The following is a 22,324-nucleotide window of genomic DNA, read 5'->3' on the forward strand; positions in this document are numbered from 1 at the left end:
AGCCTTAAAACCAGCTGTTAATACTTCTGCAAATTTTTGATGTCACAGCAAAGCAGTCATCGCTCTCAGCTAAGCCCCAAAGGCCCACCTACCTCGCCTCTTGCCCAGTGTAGATTGGATGGTATAGTTATAACAGATGGATGGATGTGCTTCCAACATTATGATGGGGGGGGGGGGGGGGGGGGGGGGGGGGGGGGGGGGGGGGCTCTCCTGGATCAACATGACAATACCCCCATACACATAGTGAGGTCCATAAAGAAATGATTTTACCTGCACAGAGTCTTGACTCTTAACTGGGATGCTGACTGTGATACAGACCTCATCACCACACTCCTGGGGCTGAGTGGGAGCCCTCCCTGCCGCCAGGTAAAATCTTGAGGAAAGATTTTTGAACAGGCAACACAGGTACTCTAGAAACAAACCTTTCTTATTAAAAAAAAAAATTATAAATTTAAATCCTAAAACCATGCAGTTGAGTTACAGTATGCAAATATTAAGTTTACATTAAAGGCCATTAAGGTGTGATGATCAGTGTAAAATCAACCTGGAGGAATATCAGAGAAGGAATGCAAAATAATTAAATATTACATACTGCAGGGTTTTTATAGGGGTGTAACGTTAGCGGGCAAGATGTTTGGTTTGGTGTTTTTTTCCCCCCACATTGTAGACACACCCATAGACTGCCCCGGGCGACCAGGACCCATGACTAACGACGTGTGTGTGTGTGTGTGTGTGTGTATGTATGTGTGTGTGTGTGTGTGTGTGTGTGGTGTGTGTGTGTGTGTGTGGGGGGGGGGGGGGGGGGGGGGGGGTTAACTTGCGACCCTACGAGGCGCACAAGTGGTCGGCTGGTTCATCTGGAGGAATTTATATTTAGTCTTCACTGTGGGACTGGCTGCGCGTCTTGGAAGTTTACGATAACTAAAAATAAAAAAAAACCGTTATTTCTGCACATGAGCGGACCCACTTCCTGAGCTCAGCCTTGTCGAGTCGGTAGGGACGGTATGGCTGTGCGGTCCAGGACGGGATTCTACCGGCAGGAGGTAAACAGAACTGTGTGGGAGGTTCCGGAGAGGTACCGGGACTTGAAGCAGGTCGGGACAGGAGCGTATGGAACAGTGTGGTAAGTCTGGGGGGAGAACAACACCTTTGCAGCTCACAGAAATATTGTTTTTAGCTTTGTTTATATCAGCTGTTTTGGAGGTAGGCTTTATGTTATGTCTTGCTCTAGAATCACAGTCAAACAGTATTTAGTCTTCCTGCTTCCTGAGAAAATAAACTGTGGAAATAAGAGATCTACCCTCATTGTAGCAATACACCACACTATATACTATAGAAAAACACAATACTCCTTTTTATATTTTATGTTTTAATTTGCACACTCTGACTTGTTCCCATTGTTTAAGAAACAAACCTAAACCTTTTTTTTTTTTTAAATAAGCACTATATTTTTCATATAACTGTTTTACTTTATTTTTACTTTAACTTTTATTTTTACTAGTACAAAGGTCCTGCAGCAGCACCACTGTTGGTGTGGGGTATTTTGGTCAGGGGTCTCTCCACAGCTGGCTCTGCAGGGCCTCTCTCTGCATTGTGTTGCGTGGATGAGGGTGAACAAAGAAAACCACCCCCAGTCTCATTGTTAGGAAAAGTCAAAGACCTGGACTTAAGTGCATAGAATGCACCATTACTTTGTCTTCAATCACAAATGGCCAGCAGACTGGTGTGACTTGTCATAGCAGGGAAGGCACAGGTATAATTAATATCATTAAAGACAGCTCCATTCAGGTGTCCCAGATGTTATTAATTACACCTGTGGATTTCCTTATAGACACCAACATTGGAAATGGACTAAAGAGAGCATTTTTTCCACAATAAAACTTCCATCAGCTCAACCTTTCTTTTGTAATGTAACTACATAACATGGATCTGTCCATTTCAGTTCAGCATGGGACCGCCGGACAGGGACGCAGGTGGCCATCAAGAAACTCCACCGGCCCTTCCAGTCCAAACTTTTTGCCAAAAGGGCATACAGAGAGCTGCGACTCCTCAAACACATGAAGCATGAAAATGTAAGAGCTCTCTTTGGATAACTTTAAAGCTGCACATGTATTTTTGGTCTGTGGTTTATTTTCTTTTAACTGAGATTAATAGTTTGCAAGGCAGTTAATGAAAAGAACTACTCTGAGAGAAGAAGGGAGAGGCATTGCAGCCTGATGTTGGAGCAGATTAGACAATTTGAAGGGGGAAAAGGAAATTACAATATTTGGTGACAAAAGAACTGTTTGATTTTTCTTGCATTCGTGAATAAATACTATATTAATCAGATTTAATTTTTTCCTGATTGGTTCTGAGCAGGTGATTGGTCTGCTGGATGTTTTCACTGCTGAAATCTCATTGGACCGTTTACGTGACTTGTAAGTTCCTGTGTCTTCCTAAACAGTCATTATTAAAGCAGTTGGTGCATTTTGGATAATTTGACGCGTCTTCTTCTCTCCTCCACAGTTACCTGGTGATGCCGTTCATGGGCACTGACCTGGGGAAGCTGATGAAGCTGGAGAGGTTATCGGAGGACAGAGTGCAGTTCCTCGTCTATCAGATGCTGAAAGGACTCAAGGTGAAAGCTTTTACTGACACATTGACTGTCACTGGCATCCGCTCAGTATCGGTTCATAGATACAGTAGCAGTTGTGTCTCACTAAAAGTCATGTCCGCCGCCATTGTTAATAATTACGTGAACAAAGTGAGTCCAGCTGAAGTTGTTGATGTTGTCTGTTTTTTTTCTCTCTCCTCAGTATATCCATTCCGCAGGGATCATCCACAGGGTGCGTGAACTTTGACCTTTCAGTCTATGAGCTTTGGGGGTGGGGTTCTTGCTCTTTTTCAACACCAAATGCCATTCATCCCCATTCCCACAAAGGGAGCTTTGCTCTATGTGTGTGTGTTTGTGTGTTTTTTCATGTCTCTCTAAACTCAACACAGAGCGATAAGCTGTCTGTTAAATTTTGTTATTGAAAGGTCTATGATGTCGAAACATATTTCTTTGACTTTACTCTTCAGTTAGTACCGGTAGAAATTGTGAGAATTAATTTTAGAAATCTGAATTTGTTCGCACTGAACAGCTGGATAGAGTTCATTGTTTCCAGCCCTGGAGGAGGCAGGAGCATTCTAGTCAGTGTTCAGGGATATAAAGTCTCTGTGTGCCCTTGTATATTTCTTTAAATCTCAATTAACATAACCAGAGTTGAAGAATTTTATCCCAAAATGTTATTTATATATCCATTTTGGAAATATTTTGCTACCTAAAATTAACCAGGCACGTAAACACAGCTCAGTAAATATATTTCTAATGGGGCTATTGAAATGAAATTGTCACCAGGTCTCGGTAACAACCCAAGTAATCCACACATACAAAGAAATCAAAACATACTGTATATGTCCATAAATTGGTAAGGTGAGCGTGTATAGAGGCCATGGTGGTTGAGTGAATTACTTATTGTTATCTTTTAAACAACTGTACCTGCTAATTCCAGGTCTTTCAGAAGCTCTCCGCGGGTGGTCCTTGGCTCTTGGACAACTCTTCTAGTTATTCTTTTGACTCCTCAGTCAGAAATCTTGCGAGGAGCACCTGGTCGTGGCCGGTTTATGGTGAAATGATGTTCTTTCCACTTCCGGATAATGGCCCCAACGGTGCTCACTGGGACATTCAGGAGTTCAGAAGTTTAGAAGTTTAGAAATACATCTGTGACCAATGTCATCAGTATGTTTTTGCAACAATAAGGTTGCAAAGGTTTTGCGAAAGCTCTTCGCTTTTACCCATCATGAGATGCCCATTGTGTGACACCTTGGTAATGAGAAACCTTTTTATAGGCCATCAATTAGGACTAAACCAGCTGATATTAATTTGCACTGATAGGGGGCAGGACTGCTTTCTAAATACTGACAGATTTCAGCTGTTTTCTTGGCTTTCCATCCCTTTTTGCACATCCTTTTCTTCATGTGGTCAATACTTATTCCCTGTGTCATTTCATTTTATTACACATAACTTAATTTATGGACATATATGTTTTGATTTCTTTGTATGTGTGGATTACTTGGCTTGTTACTGACATCTGGTGACAATTTCATGCTAATAGCCCCATTAGAAATATATTTACTGAGAAAAATGTTAATGCCTTCAATACTTATTTTCCCCGCTGTATAACAAATACTGTACTCAAAACATGAAAAACTGACAAGCAAATGTCTTCTGATGACAGCTCTAACTTACTGTGTAATTAATATTCTCAGTATTTCCTCTACCTCACACCTCCATATCCCATAGGACCTTAAACCTGGAAATTTGGCCATTAACCCAGACTGCGAGTTAAAGGTACTCTAACTCAAAATCTGGCCATCTTGAGGTGTACTTTCCATACATTCACACATCTTCATGTTACAGTTGTATTTATTTTCTCTCTGATTTAGATTCTTGACTTTGGCCTGGCGAGGCAGGCGGACACAGAAATGACCGGCTACGTTGTGACACGCTGGTACCGAGCACCTGAGGTCATCCTCAACTGGATGCACTACACACAAACTGGTAAACTCTCATATATCGCAATATGTGTCAACAGGAGTAACGAGAGCACGAAACAAAAACAAAACAAGATTCACTGAGAAAGCTGATGTTTGCTGCTTTTCTGTTGCAGTGGATATCTGGTCTGCAGGTTGCATCATGGCAGAGATGCTGCTGGGAAAGCCGCTGTTCAAGGGAAGCGATCGTATCCTTAACTGTCCTCAATGCCAGCTTTATTTTACCCTTTGTAGGCAGTGTCAAACCTGTTGGATGTTACTGTTTTGTAATGAGAGGTATGACTCAACTTCCTTCTAGATCTGTTGTCCTTGGTAAAAAAAAAAAACAGGTCATTGCCAGTTGTATTTCGAAACTAAACAATGAAGCCTAGACAAATTAGCATAATTTCTATGATGAAAGTCTACTTTCCTGTTTTTACAGTCTCTTCGTGTTGATCACACTAGCTTTGTAAGGTAAACAGAAGCTCTTTTTTGAATGCTAAAAACGCATACAACAAATGATACTTGACCATAGCTCCTGTCAGACCTGGACCAACTCAGAGAAATCATGAAGATGACAGGAACTCCAACTGCTGACTTTGTTGTGAAGCTACAGAGCCAAGATGTAAGACACACTCGATCCTTTTGACCATGAAACACTCACTGAGTTGAACAAGATGAACGGTGGCTGTAAAAAGTTTGTAGTTGTAGTTCCCTCAAACCTCAAAGAGAACAGCAGCTGTGGACAGCTCGTATCCATTGTGGTTACAGTGGATTCCAGTAGCGGGGTTAGCTTCATTTTTATAGTTTTCATCATAAAAAGAAGTTTTATAATATCCCTAGAAAATTCTCAAGCCCCTCCTGCACCATAACCTTATGCCGTTGGAGTGGTTTTTACAGGATTTTTTTTTTTCCTCAGTTGAAATAGATCATTGCTGAGTGAATTCAAACTGACCTCAGCAGCTGTTATCCATCATTAAAGGTCCCATATTATGTAAAGTGATAGTTTATGAAGTGAAGTTCCATGTGTTGTTTGATTATAAAGCAGGTCTGCGTTCTAGATTCATACTGTGAAAGTATCAAAGCGCTCAGTCCACAGAGAAACGCACACAGCCTGTATTCAGAAACTGAGCCTTAAAACGAGTCATCAAGACTTCTGTAACTTTGCGATGTCACATCAAAGCAGTCACCGTCCTCAGCCGCTCCAAGCCCCGCCCACTTGGACCCACAATCTAACCTTGAAGAATTTGGTTTCTCTGAGTGTTTAGCTGAAATATGCTATATTTTGATTCAATCACTCAGTAAACAGGTCGGTGAGCCAATCAGAAGAGAGGCCCAGAGCCTCCTCTCTTCTGATTTGCTCACCGACCTGTTGTTACTAGAGCTCCAGAGAGTAGCCTGAGAGTCAACACTTCAAATGAAACAACGGAAAAGTGTAAAATATATTTAAAATGCCATCTTCTGTCACCTTTCTCTCTAAACTTCCTCTCTTAACAGGCCAAAAACTACATCAGAAATCTACCAAAAGTGCCAAAAAAAGATTTGCACTCTGTTTTCTCCAAAGCTAGCCCAAATGGTACGTGAAGATCTCTGCTGTCCATTTTATGTACCTCATGATAAGAGCAAGTTATGTCCACAAAATTCCACCATGCTGACTCTGACATGTCCTTGTGCACCGCAGCCGTGTGTGTCTTGGAAAAGATGCTGCTCCTGGACCCTGAGAGGAGGGTGAGCGCCGCGGAGGCGCTGGACCTGCCTTTCTTTAGCGATTTCAGAGACACAGAGGAGGAGACTGAGGCGCTGCCCTACGATCAGACCATGGACAACACAGACCTGCCGCTGGACCAGTGGAAACGTAAGAGGGAGGGGAGAGGCTGATTTGGATTTAAAGCTGCATTAAATCAATATGTTTCAGTTGTATTGTCAAACCTGCAGAAAACATAACCAAATTGTGCAGTTCACCTCAGCTCTTCTGAGTTTTATTTTAGCCTCTTTCAGCTAATTGTTTTGGTTAAGATCCACAACATTAATGTTTTCGTTCAGGCTCACAGCTCTCGTTAGCCTTGTTTCCTGCAGCAGTTATTAGCTGTTTTCATGGGAAGCGCTCTGATAAATGCACTGAATTCAACCTGACCTGCACCAAACAGCAAAGTTAGCTACTTGCTAGTAAAGACTATGTAGCATTTAATAGCTTAAGATATTTCTCTTAGGAATTACTGAAAACAGAACAAAACAGAGCTATACGGAGAGAGAATATTGGACTTAAATTTATCACATCACCTGAAACACAACTCTAGATAAATCCTAATGTTTGGCTGGATGTGTAAATAGGCAAGTGTTAGCTAACACATCTGCCATATGAACTTTAGAAGCTGTCGGTGTTATGTTTACAAATGCTGGTTTAAGACTTTATACCTCTTAAAGGGACCTTTGGTTGTGTTCATTTACAGGCCAGACAAAGGCCAGTCAGAGTTATAGCAAGAAGACATTACCTGATGACAGTACCTGCTTTTTGCCAGAGGAGGTCACTAATGCTCTGATTTGATGTGCTTTTATACAGGAAAAGAATTGTTTCATAAGATAAAAGGTCCGGACACAGACATGCTGTAAAGCTGATGCATGATCCTTTCCTTTGCGTTTGTACAGGTCACACTTTCACAGAGATACTGACCTTCAGGCTGCCCCGGGACTCAAAGGAGACGTCACTTTAAGACCAAACAGACACACACATTGTGCACACATACCTCTGCACACACATTTTTACATTTCTTTGTATTTGTATAGGAGTGAGGGATTTGTTGTTAGTTTGTTTTTTTAAGTTTTTGCTTTTAATAAATGTGATTTGCTCAATTGTTAAGAAGCTCAGTTGTCATTTTAGTGTTTGTGTGCCAGATTATTTTGTCCATCAATGTGTAGCCCTCATGTTTAAATCCAAGCTAACTGCGTCTGTGTCCTTAAACTCAGTGTGTCCATTGTGCAACTGTTTTTTCATCTGTTTGCATTTTGATCATTTACTCTGATAATGGACATTAATTCTGGTACTACGGGGCGAGGTCACCAGTCGTACAGTACCAAGCTGAATGCTGGAAGGGCAGAAGTGAATAATATGCTTACACACAAATCATATCAGCTTCTACAGCTGGACTGCACGACTACTTCTCTAATCTTATTTTAGGTGTTTACTCTGTAGCTTATTCTATTAAATTTTGTTTGTAATAATATGTCTGTTTTGCATTATAAATCATAACTTGAATGCAACATATTCCCTTTAGAGTGATCAGAACTGTGACATTTCCTTTTGGGGCTCACTCTCCGAACCATTAAACTATCCAAAGCATTCTCTCAAGCCGACTCTGAGCCAGAAACTCAAAGGCAGGAGCACTGCTGCTATATGTTCCTTAACTCTTCCATGGACTCCCCTCTCATCTGGACAACTGAGGAACAATTTGCTAGTAAATATTTGTAGCTGAAGAAAATCCGGAAAAATAGCCAAACGTTTACACTCTGGGTCACAATCTAAGCAATGGATTTCTCATTAGAGTGACTAAGAGGGCAGATGTGTTTCCTCTCGGCTCTCTCCGATAAGAGCTGTTTGCCTGCTGATGTTGACTGGCTGTGCAGCGCCAGTTGTCTATTTCCTGGTGGCCTTACACTACACGTTCTTACAGGACAATGGAAAATAACTACACATCTAAACAAAACGGAGGACATTCAAATCTCAGCAGACTTTTGTTGCTGCTGTTTCTGGCAGGTAACAAGGATTTTCTTTGTGAAATAACAGTGGGGGGTTGAATTTTAGCTGCTATGATTTGGTCCTTTGGCACAATGTAGGCCTACAGTAGTGCTGCCATACTGTCTTTTATTTACTGCTTGAAATCGTAGTTTTACTGTGAATGCCGTTTAGTTTGTATGTCACCTTTTGTAAATGTGGTACAGCATGAACTACAGTGTAATTTGAAGATCTTGTACTGTCCTTATATTTTTCTATCTCAAGTTACTTTATTCCTCTAGTCCTTTACAGTTGAGAAGTAAATGTACCTTTAATTCATATTTGAAAGCTATAGTCAGCAGTTATTATACAACCTATCAACTTTTTCAATATAGTTAATGGTTTGTAGAAGATTATTGTTATAGATTAAATCACATAACAGCGTGTAAAGTAGTCACAATTGACTCCACCTCAACTACGACAGTGAAATGCTACTGACACATTAATGGGCTTGTAAAAATAATCCAAAAATATAATCACAAGGGATATTTTTCTGTATAATACTACATGTTTTTATACTTAAAGGATATTTTGCTTATTATAAATGGGATTACATGCTGAAGTTTTACAAGTAATTAAGTATTTTTACATTGTTATATTGCTACTAATACATTAAATATAGTATATAATGTCTGTGACCACAAGTGACAATTCTGAGATCATGATAAAAGCTAAAACATAGTGTAATAGTAGTACAAGCACAGCAAATAGACCCATTAATGTCACTTACACAGCTTGAGAAGTTGGCCAAAATAAGCTACTAGCCGTACTAGTGAGGCTGTAGCAGCTAAATATACTTGTTTTATTACTTATGATTTTAACTTTTGGGGAACAAATGTGTTATTCCTTCTTGGAAAAGTTACATAGCCTCACTTAAATCAGGGTACTTATCAGCTTTTTCCTGCACTTTCAACCATATCACAGTTATGATTTTTGTCCGTGGCGCATTTATGACTTTGCATCCTTGTTTAAAAATGAAGCATCAAAGCTCATTGTTGACCTAGTTTGACAAAACAATCTCAACTCAACTCCTTCTACGGGTAAAGACTGTATGATGCAGTTAAAAGCTCTGGAAAGTGCTGGCAAGTGGATCTTGAGTTGTTTCTAGCTTTTAAACTGTTATGCTTAGTACTAGATGTTTATAAAGTACTCTCTCACTGCCTGTCAGGCCTTCAGCCAGCACTGTCTTCAGATGGAGAGCAGCCTGAACTAGATGACGATGACGATGACAGTAAGTTATGTTACATTCAATCAAACAATAAATCTTATCATAAAGGTGCAGTCTGTATCATCTTAAATATCAAAATACAATTAAATAGACTTGATTGCTGTAAAGAAATGTGAAAATGAACGTCCTTCTAAAAGATAGTTTTAATTGTGACATTTTCAGAAGGAGTGAAAGTATCGATTGTGGGTCCGGACTATGTAACTGTGGGCGTGCCAAGCAGCATTGAGTGCGACGCCAAATGTCCTGCATGTACCTACTCTATGTCTTTGGATGGCCAGAGTGCCCAGGGTCAGGGCAATGTACTAGCCTTCACTGTAAGCAGTTGGGTGGAGGCTTTAACAGTGACATGTACAGCCACAAATGAACACACAGAGTTGACTGCCACCGCAACAAAGCAGCTGCAGGTGTTAGGTATGAGGTTGTTGAGAACTAAAGAAACTATTTTGATTGCCAGATGAAGGCCTTTAGAATAACTGCCTTATAATAATGACTTGTGTCTTTCTTACCTTAGCTGGGCCTGCCAACATTTCCATCTCAGGCCCTGATTTGATGAATCCATCAGTGAGCCACACCTACAGCTGCCACGCCTACTGTCAGCCATCTTGTGCCTACACCTGGAAGGCAGACAATGGTCCATGGATTAGTGGTCAGGGGAATGTGATTTCTGTCACTCCTCAGGAGATGGACAGCTACAAATTTCTGATCTGTAAAGCCACCAATAGTGTGTCGGGGCTGTTCGTCACTGCAACTCGAAACATAACTGTAACAAGTAAGTTTACTGGTGGTGAAAGGGGCCCAAACCTGGAGAGTATGCTTTTTTTCCATGAGTAAGAGGGGCCCAGATACCTAACTATGCCTGCAAGTTAATGTTAACCTCTAGTATTAAGCACTGAAGAAATTGTTTGAAAGTTGGGGAAATATGCTTATTAGCCTTTTTGGCAAGAGTTAGATGAGATGACCACTCTCATGTCTGTACAGTAAATATGAAGCTACGGCCAGGAGAAGCTTAGCTTAGCATAAGGCTGAAAATAGGGATCTTGAACTGTTTTCCAGCACCTCTAAAGTTCATTGATTAAAATGTTATGCATATCATTTAATTGCTTAAAATTTTTAAATATGAGATGTTTTTTTGTTATGTGCTGGATTACTATTTTATAATTAAGCAAGACATAATGTGTTAATTAGCGAGCTTTAGAGGTGCTGGTCAACAGATTCTTACTTTAAGACGGAGCTAGGCTAGCTGTTTCCCCATGTCTTTATGCTAAGCTAATCTAGCTGTGGCTTCATTTAACATACCAGCATGAAAGTGGTATCAGTTTCTTGGCAAGAAAGAAAACCACCGCATTCAAGTAATTCAGATGACCAGCTACGAGTTAGCCAATAAGACATCATATGTAAAGTATTCTATGCCATTTGCACTTTTTTTATCAAGTACATTTAATGAGGTTTTTCTGAGAAGTGATCTCACTATCTTTCTTTCAGCGGGTCCATCACACGTCCAGATCAAAGGCTCCAACATGATCAAAATCGGAGAAAAGTATAAGTTCGTGTGTACAGCTGAATGTCAGCCATCTTGTCGCTACGTATCGTATGTGGACACTCTGACCCTGAGGGGCAATGTGATTGAGATGACAGTGGATCATCCTCTCAAATCTGTCACTCTCAAGTGTGAAGCACAAAACACTGCTTCGAGGAAGACAGCCACAGTTTTAAAAACTGTACAAATACAAGGTAGATTAGCTATGTGCCTTAATGTACATAACCTTACATCATAGCAACAGTAACTGATGACCTGCAGCTTTTTCTTTTTTTTCAGGTACAGGGTCAGATCGCAACCTGTCCGCTCGTCCTGAAGTGACTTCAGCAGTGCTGCTGCTGGCCTTCATCATTTCTGCTGCCTCTTTACTGTGATCCAATGCAGACAGGTGAGACTCTCATGAGTAGCATGTTTCTGCTGACCCAGAGGCTGCAGTTTCAGGACTTTCAGGGCAACAGTCCTAAGACCAAATATCACTGTACCGGAAACCCAGGTAGTAGTAATACTACCTCCAACCAGTTCACTAGGTGGTACTGTAGCGAAAAACCAGGGTCTTAGCAATGTGGTCCTGACAGTCCTGAAACTGCAGCCTCCTACTGCAAAAACATATTATTGGCTCTTACTGTAGCATACTGTAACAATATGATTTGTTTGATTGTTTTTTAGTGGTTCCCAACATATTACTTCACTAATATTATTATTATCATATTTTTCCTATGTTTTATTTGAAGTGTCGATCCATAAGAGGATATAGTTGTGATTTTAAAAACCAAAAACCATCTTAATGTAGTTTTACATCTCCTCTCTCAGGCTTCTCTCTGGAGCTCAAGTAATAACAGGTTGGTGAGCCAATCAGAAGAGAGGAGGCTCTGAGCCTCTCTACTGATTGGCTGACTGTGATGAATGAGTGATTGAATAAAAATATAGCAGATTTCAGGTAAACACTCAGAGAAACCAAATCCTGCAAGGTTGGATGGTGGGACATCACAAAGTTACAGAAGTCCTGACGGATCGTTTTAAGGCTCAGTTTCTGCTTTATAGTCCAAGACCACATGGACATCTACCTTTATACAATGTGGATATTTAACATTTTTTATCATTCTTTTAGCTGTGGTAGTATTTACTAACTTATTATTCTAACCAAAAATCTTTGTCTCTTTGTCTTTGTCTGTCACCTCTTTAGGTTCTGTGAATGATTTTGTGACAAAGAAAGGTGACTGAATTGTGGCGTAGTAATGACTCATACACCAGCATCTCACTCTGCATGCAGTTCTTTTACATTTGTCTCACATGTTGACAGTGGGCTGAACCCTGTTTGCACTTTGTAGTAAGTTACGTGGAACGGTACTTCAATATCAAAGCGTGGAGAAGGAAGTGAGCACATTTACTGCCAGGATTTGTTGATCTGTGAAGATATTTGTAAGAGTCTTCTACACTAATACAGTTGAAATGTTGACACATACGTTTCTGTCTATACATAATTAAAATGCACTTTTATAACAAGACTCAGACACCTATGGGACAAAACAATAAAAATGTTAAATAAATCCAACATGTCAGTGTAGTGGTTTCCACACTCCAGTGACAGACGGGCCGACGGACCCGGAACCGGGTCGGGCAGAATGGTGCGATACATAGTTGCCTGTGAAAAGTTGACAGAATGCTGTGTTGGTCTCTTTTTTTATGCCTCTAAAAGACGAGGCTTTAACGCTACCAAAACAACAGTCCAAGTGTATTTAGACCAAAGGATATTTGTTTGGCAATAATTTCAATATTTCTGTTTCTAAAAAAGACCCCTATCAATGTAAAGAACAGTTGCTCGATCCCACCATGCTGGGGGTTGTATGAAACTAGAGAGGCTGCTCTTTCCACTAATAGTAAGCATAGTGTAGCCTGAGCTAACCAGCTCATGTCTGCCCCAAAGCAAACTCAGGGTCCAAATTCTCATTTTTCAGTCTACATGTGAAATTTTTGGTTATGACTAAATATTCCATCAAATCCCAAAGCGGTTCTAATAAGAAGAAACTGATATTGTTTCCTTACCCTTTCGTGGTCATTTCGAGTCTATCCATAGGATTTTCCAGTCACGTTGGCCAAGATGGGGGCCTGGATAGCAGACACTGAGCCCCGAGCAAGTCAATTGTTTGCCATCTAGTGGCCGATTCAACCTTTATTGTATTTTGAACATTGTATTAAGTTTTATGTTTATTTTTTCGCTTTTACAATGTCTAGGAAGTAGAATCAAGGAGAGGAAAAAGAATTCAAATTTACCTTTGGTTTCTCACAATGTACCCAGCTATAGTAACAGTCACAATGTTACTGACACATGGAATAAATTATTTGAGGTTTTACCAATCCATGGTGATCAAGCTCTTGCATATGGACCTGATAGTTGAAGAGGTATTCTGTCTATGCAAGGCACCCCCCCCACACACACACACCAAATAAAGTATCTATCCACATATCTATCTATCTATCTACCTATCTATCTATCTATCTTTCTATCTATCCATCCTTCTATAAGTGTAATGAGCCCAAAGGATGAACTCATTAAGATCATAAAGCTGTTTTTAGTTCTACTCAAACAAGTGTGATAAAATTGACAAAGTGAGGAAGATGTAGGTTAAGCATAGTTCACACCCACACACTGAGAAGAGGTTCAGGCAGCCAAAATAAGTGAGAACACTGTTGTAGGTGTGTGTGGAGGCTAGAGTACATCGAGTTTAGGTTTGGCTCCGCCAGCTGGCTATATGCTGACGGCACACCACATGTGATTGAAAAATTAAAAAATTTCACTTGTCAGTTTATGGTCTTTAGAGGTGAAATTCACACTAGAGGGTGTGAGCATTTGATGAACAGTTATTACATCAACTCATTAAATTAAATAATGTCGGTACACCTTACCAATTAAAGATGACCTTTTTGCCTTCTTAGCAGATTTGATCATACCATATATTTGGCAATTTATGCCACCAGAATTCCTATAATCCAAAATTGTTATTATTATTATTATATTATTATCATATTATTATATTATTTAAAAATAACAATCCTGCCCTTTCCTTTAGTGTAGTTTTAGATTAGTTTCTTTGAACAAATAATAAAAAAAAAAATGAATGAATTAAAAAAAAACACAAATCCCATAACCCATAATGAATTAAGTGTGCAAAAGGGATTGTGATGGTGAGATAAAACAAACTTATGAAGACAGCTCCCCCAAAAAAGGAAAAAATAATTAAATCTTAAACCAAATTTATCAAAGAAGAAGAAAAAAATAAACAAAAAAACATTAGAAGAAATAAGTTTGGAAAATGTTTCTGTTAAAGAAACAGCGAGTATCATCAGCACAAAGTAACAGAAGATGAAGACGCAAACATCAGTGTGAACTAAACTGAGGATCACATTTCATTTCTTTGACACAAAATGTTTGCAATGTCCTCATCTTTCAAAATTCATGAACTGTTTTCTCACTCAAGCTCAACCCCCCCACCAAAGCTGTAAAATGTTTTGATCAACCTAATATAACACAACATTGCTGTAAATTAGACAAACATTTGCAATATGCTCTGCTTCTAAAAATAAAAAAAAAAAAAAAAAAAAATGCATAAACTGGACAATATCCGTAATGACCTCTTTGAAAGACTGTGCCAGGTGAGAAAAGCTTGACTCCATAATTCATACATCCAAATTACAAGTCATGAATGTTTGATTTGCACAGCGACAACATAGAGCAAGTAATAATGAAAGGTAAATACACATAGAAAAGATTAAAACGTATCAGATCTTGTAGACAGCTGGAGCTGTATTCTATCAAAATGCTGTGATAACCTGAGTTGAAAATCTTTACATCTTCCACCACAGGGAGATATGAAAAAACAGAGACAGTTTCTTTTGTACGTGTGGACTTGGTCCAGGTCAGATAATGAAACAATCACAACCCACTGGAGCCAAAAACCAAGCCGCACGTCGGCTGCGAACTTGCACACCCTCTGCAGAGAATAAATGCAGCTGATAACCGACCCTGTTGCACTCCTTTGCCAGGAATATTAGGTAATATGTTGTCTGTGTTTTGTATGAGTGGGTGATAACACTGGGCAAGGCCTTTTTCCCCATGTATAATAAGAGTTTGGATGGTTAGTCTTCCAGACTGGCTTCAGGCACCATGGTTCATCACTCAGCCTGTGTGCTGTTGCTGCTGCTCACCTGCCTGGCAGGTAAGAGGCTGCACCGCTGGCTCATCATCTGCTTTTAAAAATAATATTATCATCTCTTAAATGCTCATTATTTTCAGACATTCTTTAAGGTGCTGATACAAAAATTTAAGTATGGGGTTTTTATATAATTATTTGATTAGATATATTAGGTTTGCAGAGTTTTATTAGCTGCCAGAAGGTTAATTATGTTAATTTGTTTCTCATATCAAAGGTTTTTCTGCCAGTGAAACTGAGCACAGTGGAACCATGGTGGACATCTCATGTAAGATGCTTTTAAGTCTTAATCTTACCCATAATTACCCATGATTATCTTCAAATGTTTGACAACTGCTTCAAAGCAAACCTTCTACCTGCCCCTGCAGACGGGCCGTCCGCAGTTGAGATCAGTGGGTTTTCCATAGTGACAGTGGGGATCCCCTACAGCTTCCAGTGCACAGCCAACTGCTACCCAGGCTGCAAGTTCACCTGGACCAGGGGTAACGTGACCTCTCAGGGGCCAGAGCTGACCCTGCAGCTCCTGCACATAGAGCCAACAAAGACCCTGACCTGCACAGTGGTGAACCCCACAACAGGGAAGTCAGTCTCTGTCCACAAGACGCTGCAAGTGACAGGTACAAATGACCAAACTGAAGATGACAGTTGATGAGTTTCCTGAGCAGCGCCTCCATTATCCAAATCTTTTTCCAAACTTTTCAGCTGGACCGTCGAACATACGGATCAGCGGTCCTCCCATGCTGACTTACGGTTTTGAATCCAACTTTACCTGCTCAGCCAGCTGCTACCCCTCCTGCAGCTACTCATGGGCTGTTATCCTGGACGGTCAGAAGTACCAAACTGCACAAGGCAACACAATCTCTGTCACTCCACCTTACAACACTGTCATCTCTGAAACTCTCCTCTGCCAGGCTGAGGACACCGTCTCACATCTCTTCATCTCTACAACTCTGAAGCTGTGGGTGGCAAGTACGTGAAAGAACTGAAGCTTTAGATCAGAATTAGTTCTAATAAATAGTGAGAAATAAACCGGGTATGCTGCAGTTCAATTACACATGGTGAAAGTCAGTGTTACACATTAATGTTTAATTCAGTTTGTGTAATTGCTTTACTTGCAGATTACGTTGTGATTTAGTTTTGATTAGATTCTTTTGACAGTTCACTCTAATTACATTTGAATTACACTCCTAAGATTAAAGCCTGGCTGATCATTTTTGAAAGACTAATAAATGACACAATCTTCTTACAAATGAGAAACTGAACTAATAAGCAATAGACTGCATCTTTTCTCAATGACAGTACATTGAAGGATTTTACTGCAACAGCCTCACTTGGTCTGGTATGACCAAGGTATAATATATACATAACATGATATGCTATAACAATACTGCTACTCCTACTACTACTATTAATATTAATAATGATGACTTTTTTTATATAGCACCTTTAAAAAGCACTTTAATAATTGAGGCAAAAGCAAGACAAGAGGCTCAAAGACAATACAAAAACAGAAAGCTGGATAGTAAGGTCAAACAAAAGCAAATAAGATACTATACATAAAATCTACATCTAAATCTGTTAAAACCAGCAATTAACCATTTTGAGCCAGTTGGAGGCTGGAGAGTGATTTATGGGTACAGTGGGAGTGGAGGGAGTTACAGAGGTCCAGTCTTGAGAAAACTAATGCACGATTGACTTTTTCCAAATCGCTTAAAGGTTTGATTTTGGAAATGCTTCTTATTTGGAGGAAGCAAGACTGGATCATTTTTGTAATGTGGTGTGGGATCCAAGAGTAATAAACAAATAAACATTTCAGTGGTTTTATCACAGAACTAAAACAAGAAGTTAATACCTAACCTCCTCATTTTGATCATCCTACGATGTATTTAAAGCAACTAACTCTTGGGAAAGTCATCATTCAGTTATTTTCCTGCCACAGAGGCCGCCGTTCAGCAGAAGTTACATAGTCTAGCTTCAAATGTGCAATATACCTAAACTCACCTATTAGTTTTTTGTTAGATTGCATTCACGTTCTGATGCAACTTTGTGAAATATGCACAAAACATTCAAACGTGCTCTTTAACTTCTTCCTCAGGTTTATCGGACATCAGCATCGATGGTGACCACACGGTGACGATGGGAAAACAGTACAAGTTCATATGCTTTGCCACATGCATCCCATCCTGCACTTTCACATGGAAGTACATGGGGAAGACTTTCCTGGGTGACCAAATCCAGATGCCCATCTTGCACCAGGGGAAACCAAAGTTTTACAGTCAACTTGAGATCAACCTTAGCGACTACTCGAAAATAGAGCCACTGACCTGTGAGGCAACAAACTCTATATCTCACGCCACTCTCACCACCACTATGAACCTCACCGTCATTGGTAAGTCTGTGACATCGCTCCCTCATGATTAAGAGAAAGTATGAGGTACAAGAAACCAAACGTGTCATGTTCATGCTTATTGTCTCTGCACAGACCCCATCTCAGTGCGTCCCACCTCTCAGGCCCAACCAGTGGCAGGCGAGTCTTTCTCTCTGCAGTGTGCTGGCTCTCAGAACCCAGCCTCCATCACATGGCTGAAGAACAAACACCCAGTGCTAGCATCTGAAAGAGTGCGGTTCTCCCCTGACAACACCACGATGAGCTTCAGTCCTCTCCTGCAGACGGATGATGGTTTATACCAGTGTGTGGTGGCAGAGGGGGAGCTCCCCATCCAGTCTGTCAGCTACAAGATGCAAGTAAAATGTGAGTACACTAGTAGGAGAATAAGAAATACTTTCTGCTTCTTCATAAGCTAACAAGGAAGTGACCTTAAGCAAGGCCCTGCTGCTCAGTGGCCATGCTTCCCCTCCTGCCAGGGCTCAAAAGGTGCCTCTCCAGCTTGTTGGATTCATTCATCATTGGTGTCCATCAGCATCTTCTTGAGTTGCCACCACAGCAGGGAAAGACGACCCCGGGCCACAACTTGAGGGAGCTACTTCAGCAATAGAAAAATCACGTCGTAAATGAACAACATTTATTGAGAGGCCTATCTTGTTTGTTCTACCTCCAATCACAGATGGGCCGTCTTCAGTGGTGATCAGTGGGGTCGACATAGTGACAGTGGGAAAACTGTATGTTTTCCAGTGCTCAGCCAGCTGCTACCCGACCTGTAAGTTCACCTGGACCTGTGGTAATGTGACCTCTCGGGGTCCGGAGCTGAGTTTGCAGGTTGAGGAACTACACCCGACACAAAACCTGACCTGCACAGCAGTTAATCCTGCTACATCAATGTCAGTCACCGCCCAGAAGACGCTGCAAGTGACAGGTGATAATAAGACAATTGAATTTGAACTCTTGAATTTTCTCAGGAGCGATATTCTTCAACCAAATGTGTTTCCAACTTTTCAGCTGGACCATCAAATGTACAGATCAGCGGTCCAGCCTTTATGACTGCAGGGGTTGCGTCTAACTTTACCTGCTCTGCTGACTGCTACCCCTCCTGCAGCTACACCTGGACTGTTGGCTCTGGAGAAGAGATCCTCAGTACCGCACAGGGCAACACAATTTCTGTCACTCCACCTCCAGGCACCGTCACCTCTGAAACGCTCGTCTGTAAAGCTGAGGACACCGTCACACTTCTCTCGTCCTCTTCGAGGCTGCATCTCTGGGTGGCAAGTACGTGAAAGAAATTACCTCAAAAGTGAGAAATAACAACCAATAGAATGGTTTTCATCCAGCTGTTTTTACCCACATTTCCATCATGTTTTCTATGTGTTTTTTCACCTTTTACCTCTTTTAATTAACCTTTTATTGCGCCCTCTCTGCGATAGAGAATTAGCTCCATTAGCTTCACGAACAAACTCCTAATTTTTGCATAACACTAGTGGATGGAGATAAATTCACAGAAATGCTGTTAAAATTTGCACCACATTTGGATGTAAACCCACTTTAAAAAAACTTTTAAGAACTTTTAAAAAGTGTAAAATGAGCATAGAACATTCAATCATATTTTTTAAATCTCCTCTTCTAGGCTTATCTAACGTTACCATCACTGGTGACAGCACAGTGTCGATTGGAAAACAGTACACATTCATATGCTCGGCCACATGCATCCCATCCTGCACCTTTACGCTGACATACATGGGGAAGACTTATGAGAGAAGTGAGCTGCAGATCATCGCTAGTGACTTCTCTATAACTGAACCTCTGACCTGTGTGGTCACAAACACAGTATCTAATGCCACTCTCACCACCACTAAGAACCTCACTGTGATTGGTGAGTCTGATTTTCAATTGATTCTGTATTGGTTTGAGTTAAATGTTATGCTGCAGCAGCCTTGTGATATATAATGTTCTCTCTGTACAGACCCGTTTTCAGTGCGTCCCACCTCTCAGGCTCTACCGGTTGCAGGCGAGTCTTTCTCTCTGCAATGTGCTGGCTCTCAGAAGCCAGCCTCCATCACATGGCTGAAGAACAAACACCCAATGCTAGCGTCTGAAAGAGTGTGGTTCTCCCCTGACAACACCACGATGAGCTTCAGTCCTCTCCTGCGAGCGGATGGAGGTTTATACCAATGTTTGGTACTAGAGGATGGAAACCACGACCACAACAACAAGAGTCGACAAGAGTCTAGAACTCCCATCCTGTCTGTTGGCTACCTGATGCATGTAAACTGTGAGTACCAGGGTCACTAAAAGCACGTCTTAATACAGAGGAGTCCAGCATATTGGAGAAATGGAGTCAGGAGGGAGCTAGCTAATGGCTTCAAATAATTTGAACTGGGAAGGGGAATGAAAAATGTTCTTCCTTATGAGCTAACACTGAGGTGCCTTCAAGCCTGCCATTAAATTTGGTGTTCAGCAACACATTTTTTTTTTTTACACACATTTTTTCTTCCTCAGGCTCCGAGATTCAACACATTCAATTTGAAATAAAGAAAAGGATACTACATTGAAGTGCCAATTCACAGAGTCCTCAAATTTCAAGGGTTCATAAGTAATTGGACACTTGGCTAATTGTAATTGAAATACATTTGGCTAAGTGTGTGCCTCAAAATGTCAAACTTAGGGAATGTACAAAAATTAGGGTATTCAATATTTATTTTGTCTGAGGGGAGCAACTTTTTTCTTCCTCTGCAAATAAAATAAGGATAAGATAAAATAAATAATAAATAGATAATAAAATAATAAATGGCAAATAGTTAAATAGGTACCAGAGACTGCATATAAGGATGGACGTAGCCTCTATGACGTCAACCAAAGGTTTCTGAAGAGCGGTTTTGAAGCTCAGAGTGAGCTACGCTGCCGTGGCCATCTTATCAGTACCTACTGTACCTGACTCCAACTAACTCCCTCCTAATCCAAAAACAGACGAAGAGGTGGGCCGTGTGTGGAGCCAAGTTTGTGGCAAGCATTGATCACCCACCTGTCACTTAAAGCAACCACGCCCTCAATTATGTATAAAATTAAGTCTTATTAAAATTTAAACAGGTGAGCTATGGTAACGGTTGTCATGAAGGAGGAAACTAGCTATAGAGACCAAAACTGTTTTTGTACCAGGCTGTAAACATGTTTATTTCTGCAGTGAAGTTGGAAATTTTAATATGAGAGTCTATGGAGATTTACTTGCATTTGAATCCAGCCTCAAGTGGTCATTTGAGGAACTGCAGTTTCCGGCACTTCCACGTTGGATTCATTTTTCAGCCCCGGAGGTTGCTGCTTGATAGATACTTTTTGACATGTTGTAGGGAGGGTGTCGAGAGGAGTATTCAACATAAATATTAATAACCCAGGGGAGGACCATCCTTTTTTACTCTGTCAACAGAGTACTGAAAACTTTGTTATACCTTCCAGATGGGCCAGACGAGGTGCAGATTGTGCAACGCAGCAAAGGGCCAGTGGGTGAGGAGATGGTCGTCCTGACCGGGTCCACAACAGAGCTGCAGTGTTTGACTGACTGCTTCCCCGTCTGCTCCATCACCTGGTTTTACCATGACAAATTTCTGTCCACAAATTCCTCCATACTCTTCACACCTGTAACACCTCCATACAAGGCTGCTCTCACCTGTGTGGCGTTCAACCCTGTGACAAAGGAAAACAGAACCGCTGAGACTGTCGTGGTGGTGCCTGGTAAATGACACATCTTTCAGAAAACTTACTTGTTTTTTTGCATGTTGGTACCTGTTTGAGTAGCAGGAGTATGTTTTAATTCACTTCTCCTTCGCTTGAAAATCTTACTTTGTGCGGCTTTATTGGAATATTATTGTTGCCTGTATTTCTTTTAAGTGGCTCTTCTCTTGCAGAGGGACCAAAGAACGTGGTGATTTCAGGACCAGACTCTCTTGAAATTGGGGTCCCGGCGAGCTTTACATGCTCAGCTGAGTGCACTCCTTCCTGCAGCTTCACGTGGACCGTGTACGGGAAGAACGTGACGGGCAGCGCCATCGACATCTCTGTGAACCGCCACGTTTCCAAGGAGTCCATCAGCTGCCGGGCTGAGAACACGTTCACCGGGAAGACGGCGATGATCAGCGAGACGCTCGGTGTCTCAGGTAGGCTGTTGTTGAACGTTTGAGTGCATGTAGACACAGTTCATGGCTGTTATCTGCTCTCACTGTAATTGATGCTTTTTCACTGCAGATCCTCACTGGTGTGGATGTTGAGACGCTGGAGGGAAACGACATTCTCCTGACAGTCCGGTTATCTTCTTATTAATGACACTTACTATACATATATGACTGTTTGCTCAAGCACTGTGTACTCTCACTGTGATGGCCTAAGCAGGGCGTTTCCCTGCATAATGCATGCTGGGACAGGTCCAAACTCTTTGTGACCATGAACAAGATTAGACGGCACAGACAAAGGACGTATGGATCGTGTGCTTGAGTAATAGGTTACTGGGTTTTAATAACACAAAGCTAATCTGGTTTTTTCCCATGATGTATGACCATTTCTCTTGCCAAACAATATGCACTATTATACTTAATAAACAATGAAGCACTGGACTTTGACTGATTACCCAGCATTAATTAATCATTCA

The 22,324-nt window shown here is 41.0% G+C and overlaps 2 protein-coding genes across 3 annotated transcripts; both read left to right on the top strand.

Annotated features, from left to right (window-relative positions):
• The first annotated feature begins 816 nt into the window (after positions 1–816).
• mapk12b (mitogen-activated protein kinase 12b) lies at positions 817–12,635 on the top strand. 2 transcript variants are annotated; one of them, XM_056368187.1, is made up of 18 exons: positions 817–1,123; positions 1,943–2,072; positions 2,359–2,417; positions 2,506–2,617; positions 2,796–2,825; positions 4,325–4,372; positions 4,468–4,582; positions 4,692–4,763; positions 5,100–5,179; positions 6,052–6,130; positions 6,236–6,409; positions 7,201–8,305; positions 9,492–9,554; positions 9,714–9,962; positions 10,063–10,320; positions 11,034–11,282; positions 11,368–11,476; positions 12,272–12,635. In XM_056368187.1, the coding sequence occupies exons 1-12, from the start codon at positions 1,005–1,007 to the stop codon at positions 7,263–7,265; spliced, it is 1,083 nt and encodes a 360-aa protein (XP_056224162.1). In that variant the 5' UTR covers positions 817–1,004; the 3' UTR covers positions 7,266–8,305; positions 9,492–9,554; positions 9,714–9,962; positions 10,063–10,320; positions 11,034–11,282; positions 11,368–11,476; positions 12,272–12,635. The 2 variants fall into 2 exon arrangements, with proteins under 2 accessions (XP_056224162.1, XP_056224163.1); XM_056368188.1 differs by lacking the exon at positions 4,325–4,372.
• A 2,567-nt stretch (positions 12,636–15,202) lies between these two features.
• Positions 15,203–22,289, top strand: LOC130163670 (hemicentin-1-like). Its single transcript, XM_056368004.1, has 13 exons — positions 15,203–15,302; positions 15,514–15,564; positions 15,665–15,913; positions 15,999–16,265; positions 17,392–17,685; positions 17,779–18,048; positions 18,362–18,610; positions 18,694–18,960; positions 19,316–19,561; positions 19,652–19,960; positions 21,139–21,414; positions 21,588–21,836; positions 21,925–22,289. Exons 1-13 carry the CDS (start codon positions 15,251–15,253, stop codon positions 21,945–21,947), a joined length of 2,802 nt encoding a protein of 933 aa, XP_056223979.1. The 5' UTR covers positions 15,203–15,250; the 3' UTR covers positions 21,948–22,289.
• Positions 22,290–22,324: the final 35 nt, after the last annotated feature.

Source organism: Seriola aureovittata, chromosome 22 (assembly GCF_021018895.1).
Source record: "Seriola aureovittata isolate HTS-2021-v1 ecotype China chromosome 22, ASM2101889v1, whole genome shotgun sequence".
Taxonomy (NCBI): Eukaryota; Metazoa; Chordata; class Actinopteri; order Carangiformes; family Carangidae; genus Seriola; species Seriola aureovittata.

What these genes read in the sequence shown, in the direction of transcription:
- mapk12b (XM_056368187.1), top strand. Translation starts at nt 1,005, where the DNA reads ATGGCTGTGCGGTCCAGGACGGGATTCTACCGGCAGGAGGTAAACAGA. An exon ending in TTGGACCGTTTACGTGACTT is followed by an intron (nt 2,418 to 2,505) that starts GTAAGTTCCTGT and finishes TCTCCTCCACAG; the next exon opens with TTACCTGGTGATGCCGTTCA. An exon ending in CTCCAAAGCTAGCCCAAATG is followed by an intron (nt 6,131 to 6,235) that starts GTACGTGAAGAT and finishes TGTGCACCGCAG; the next exon opens with CCGTGTGTGTCTTGGAAAAG.
- LOC130163670 (XM_056368004.1), top strand. Translation starts at nt 15,251, where the DNA reads ATGGTTCATCACTCAGCCTGTGTGCTGTTGCTGCTGCTCACCTGCCTG. An exon ending in GCTGCTCACCTGCCTGGCAG is followed by an intron (nt 15,303 to 15,513) that starts GTAAGAGGCTGC and finishes CTCATATCAAAG; the next exon opens with GTTTTTCTGCCAGTGAAACT. An exon ending in AACCATGGTGGACATCTCAT is followed by an intron (nt 15,565 to 15,664) that starts GTAAGATGCTTT and finishes CTGCCCCTGCAG; the next exon opens with ACGGGCCGTCCGCAGTTGAG.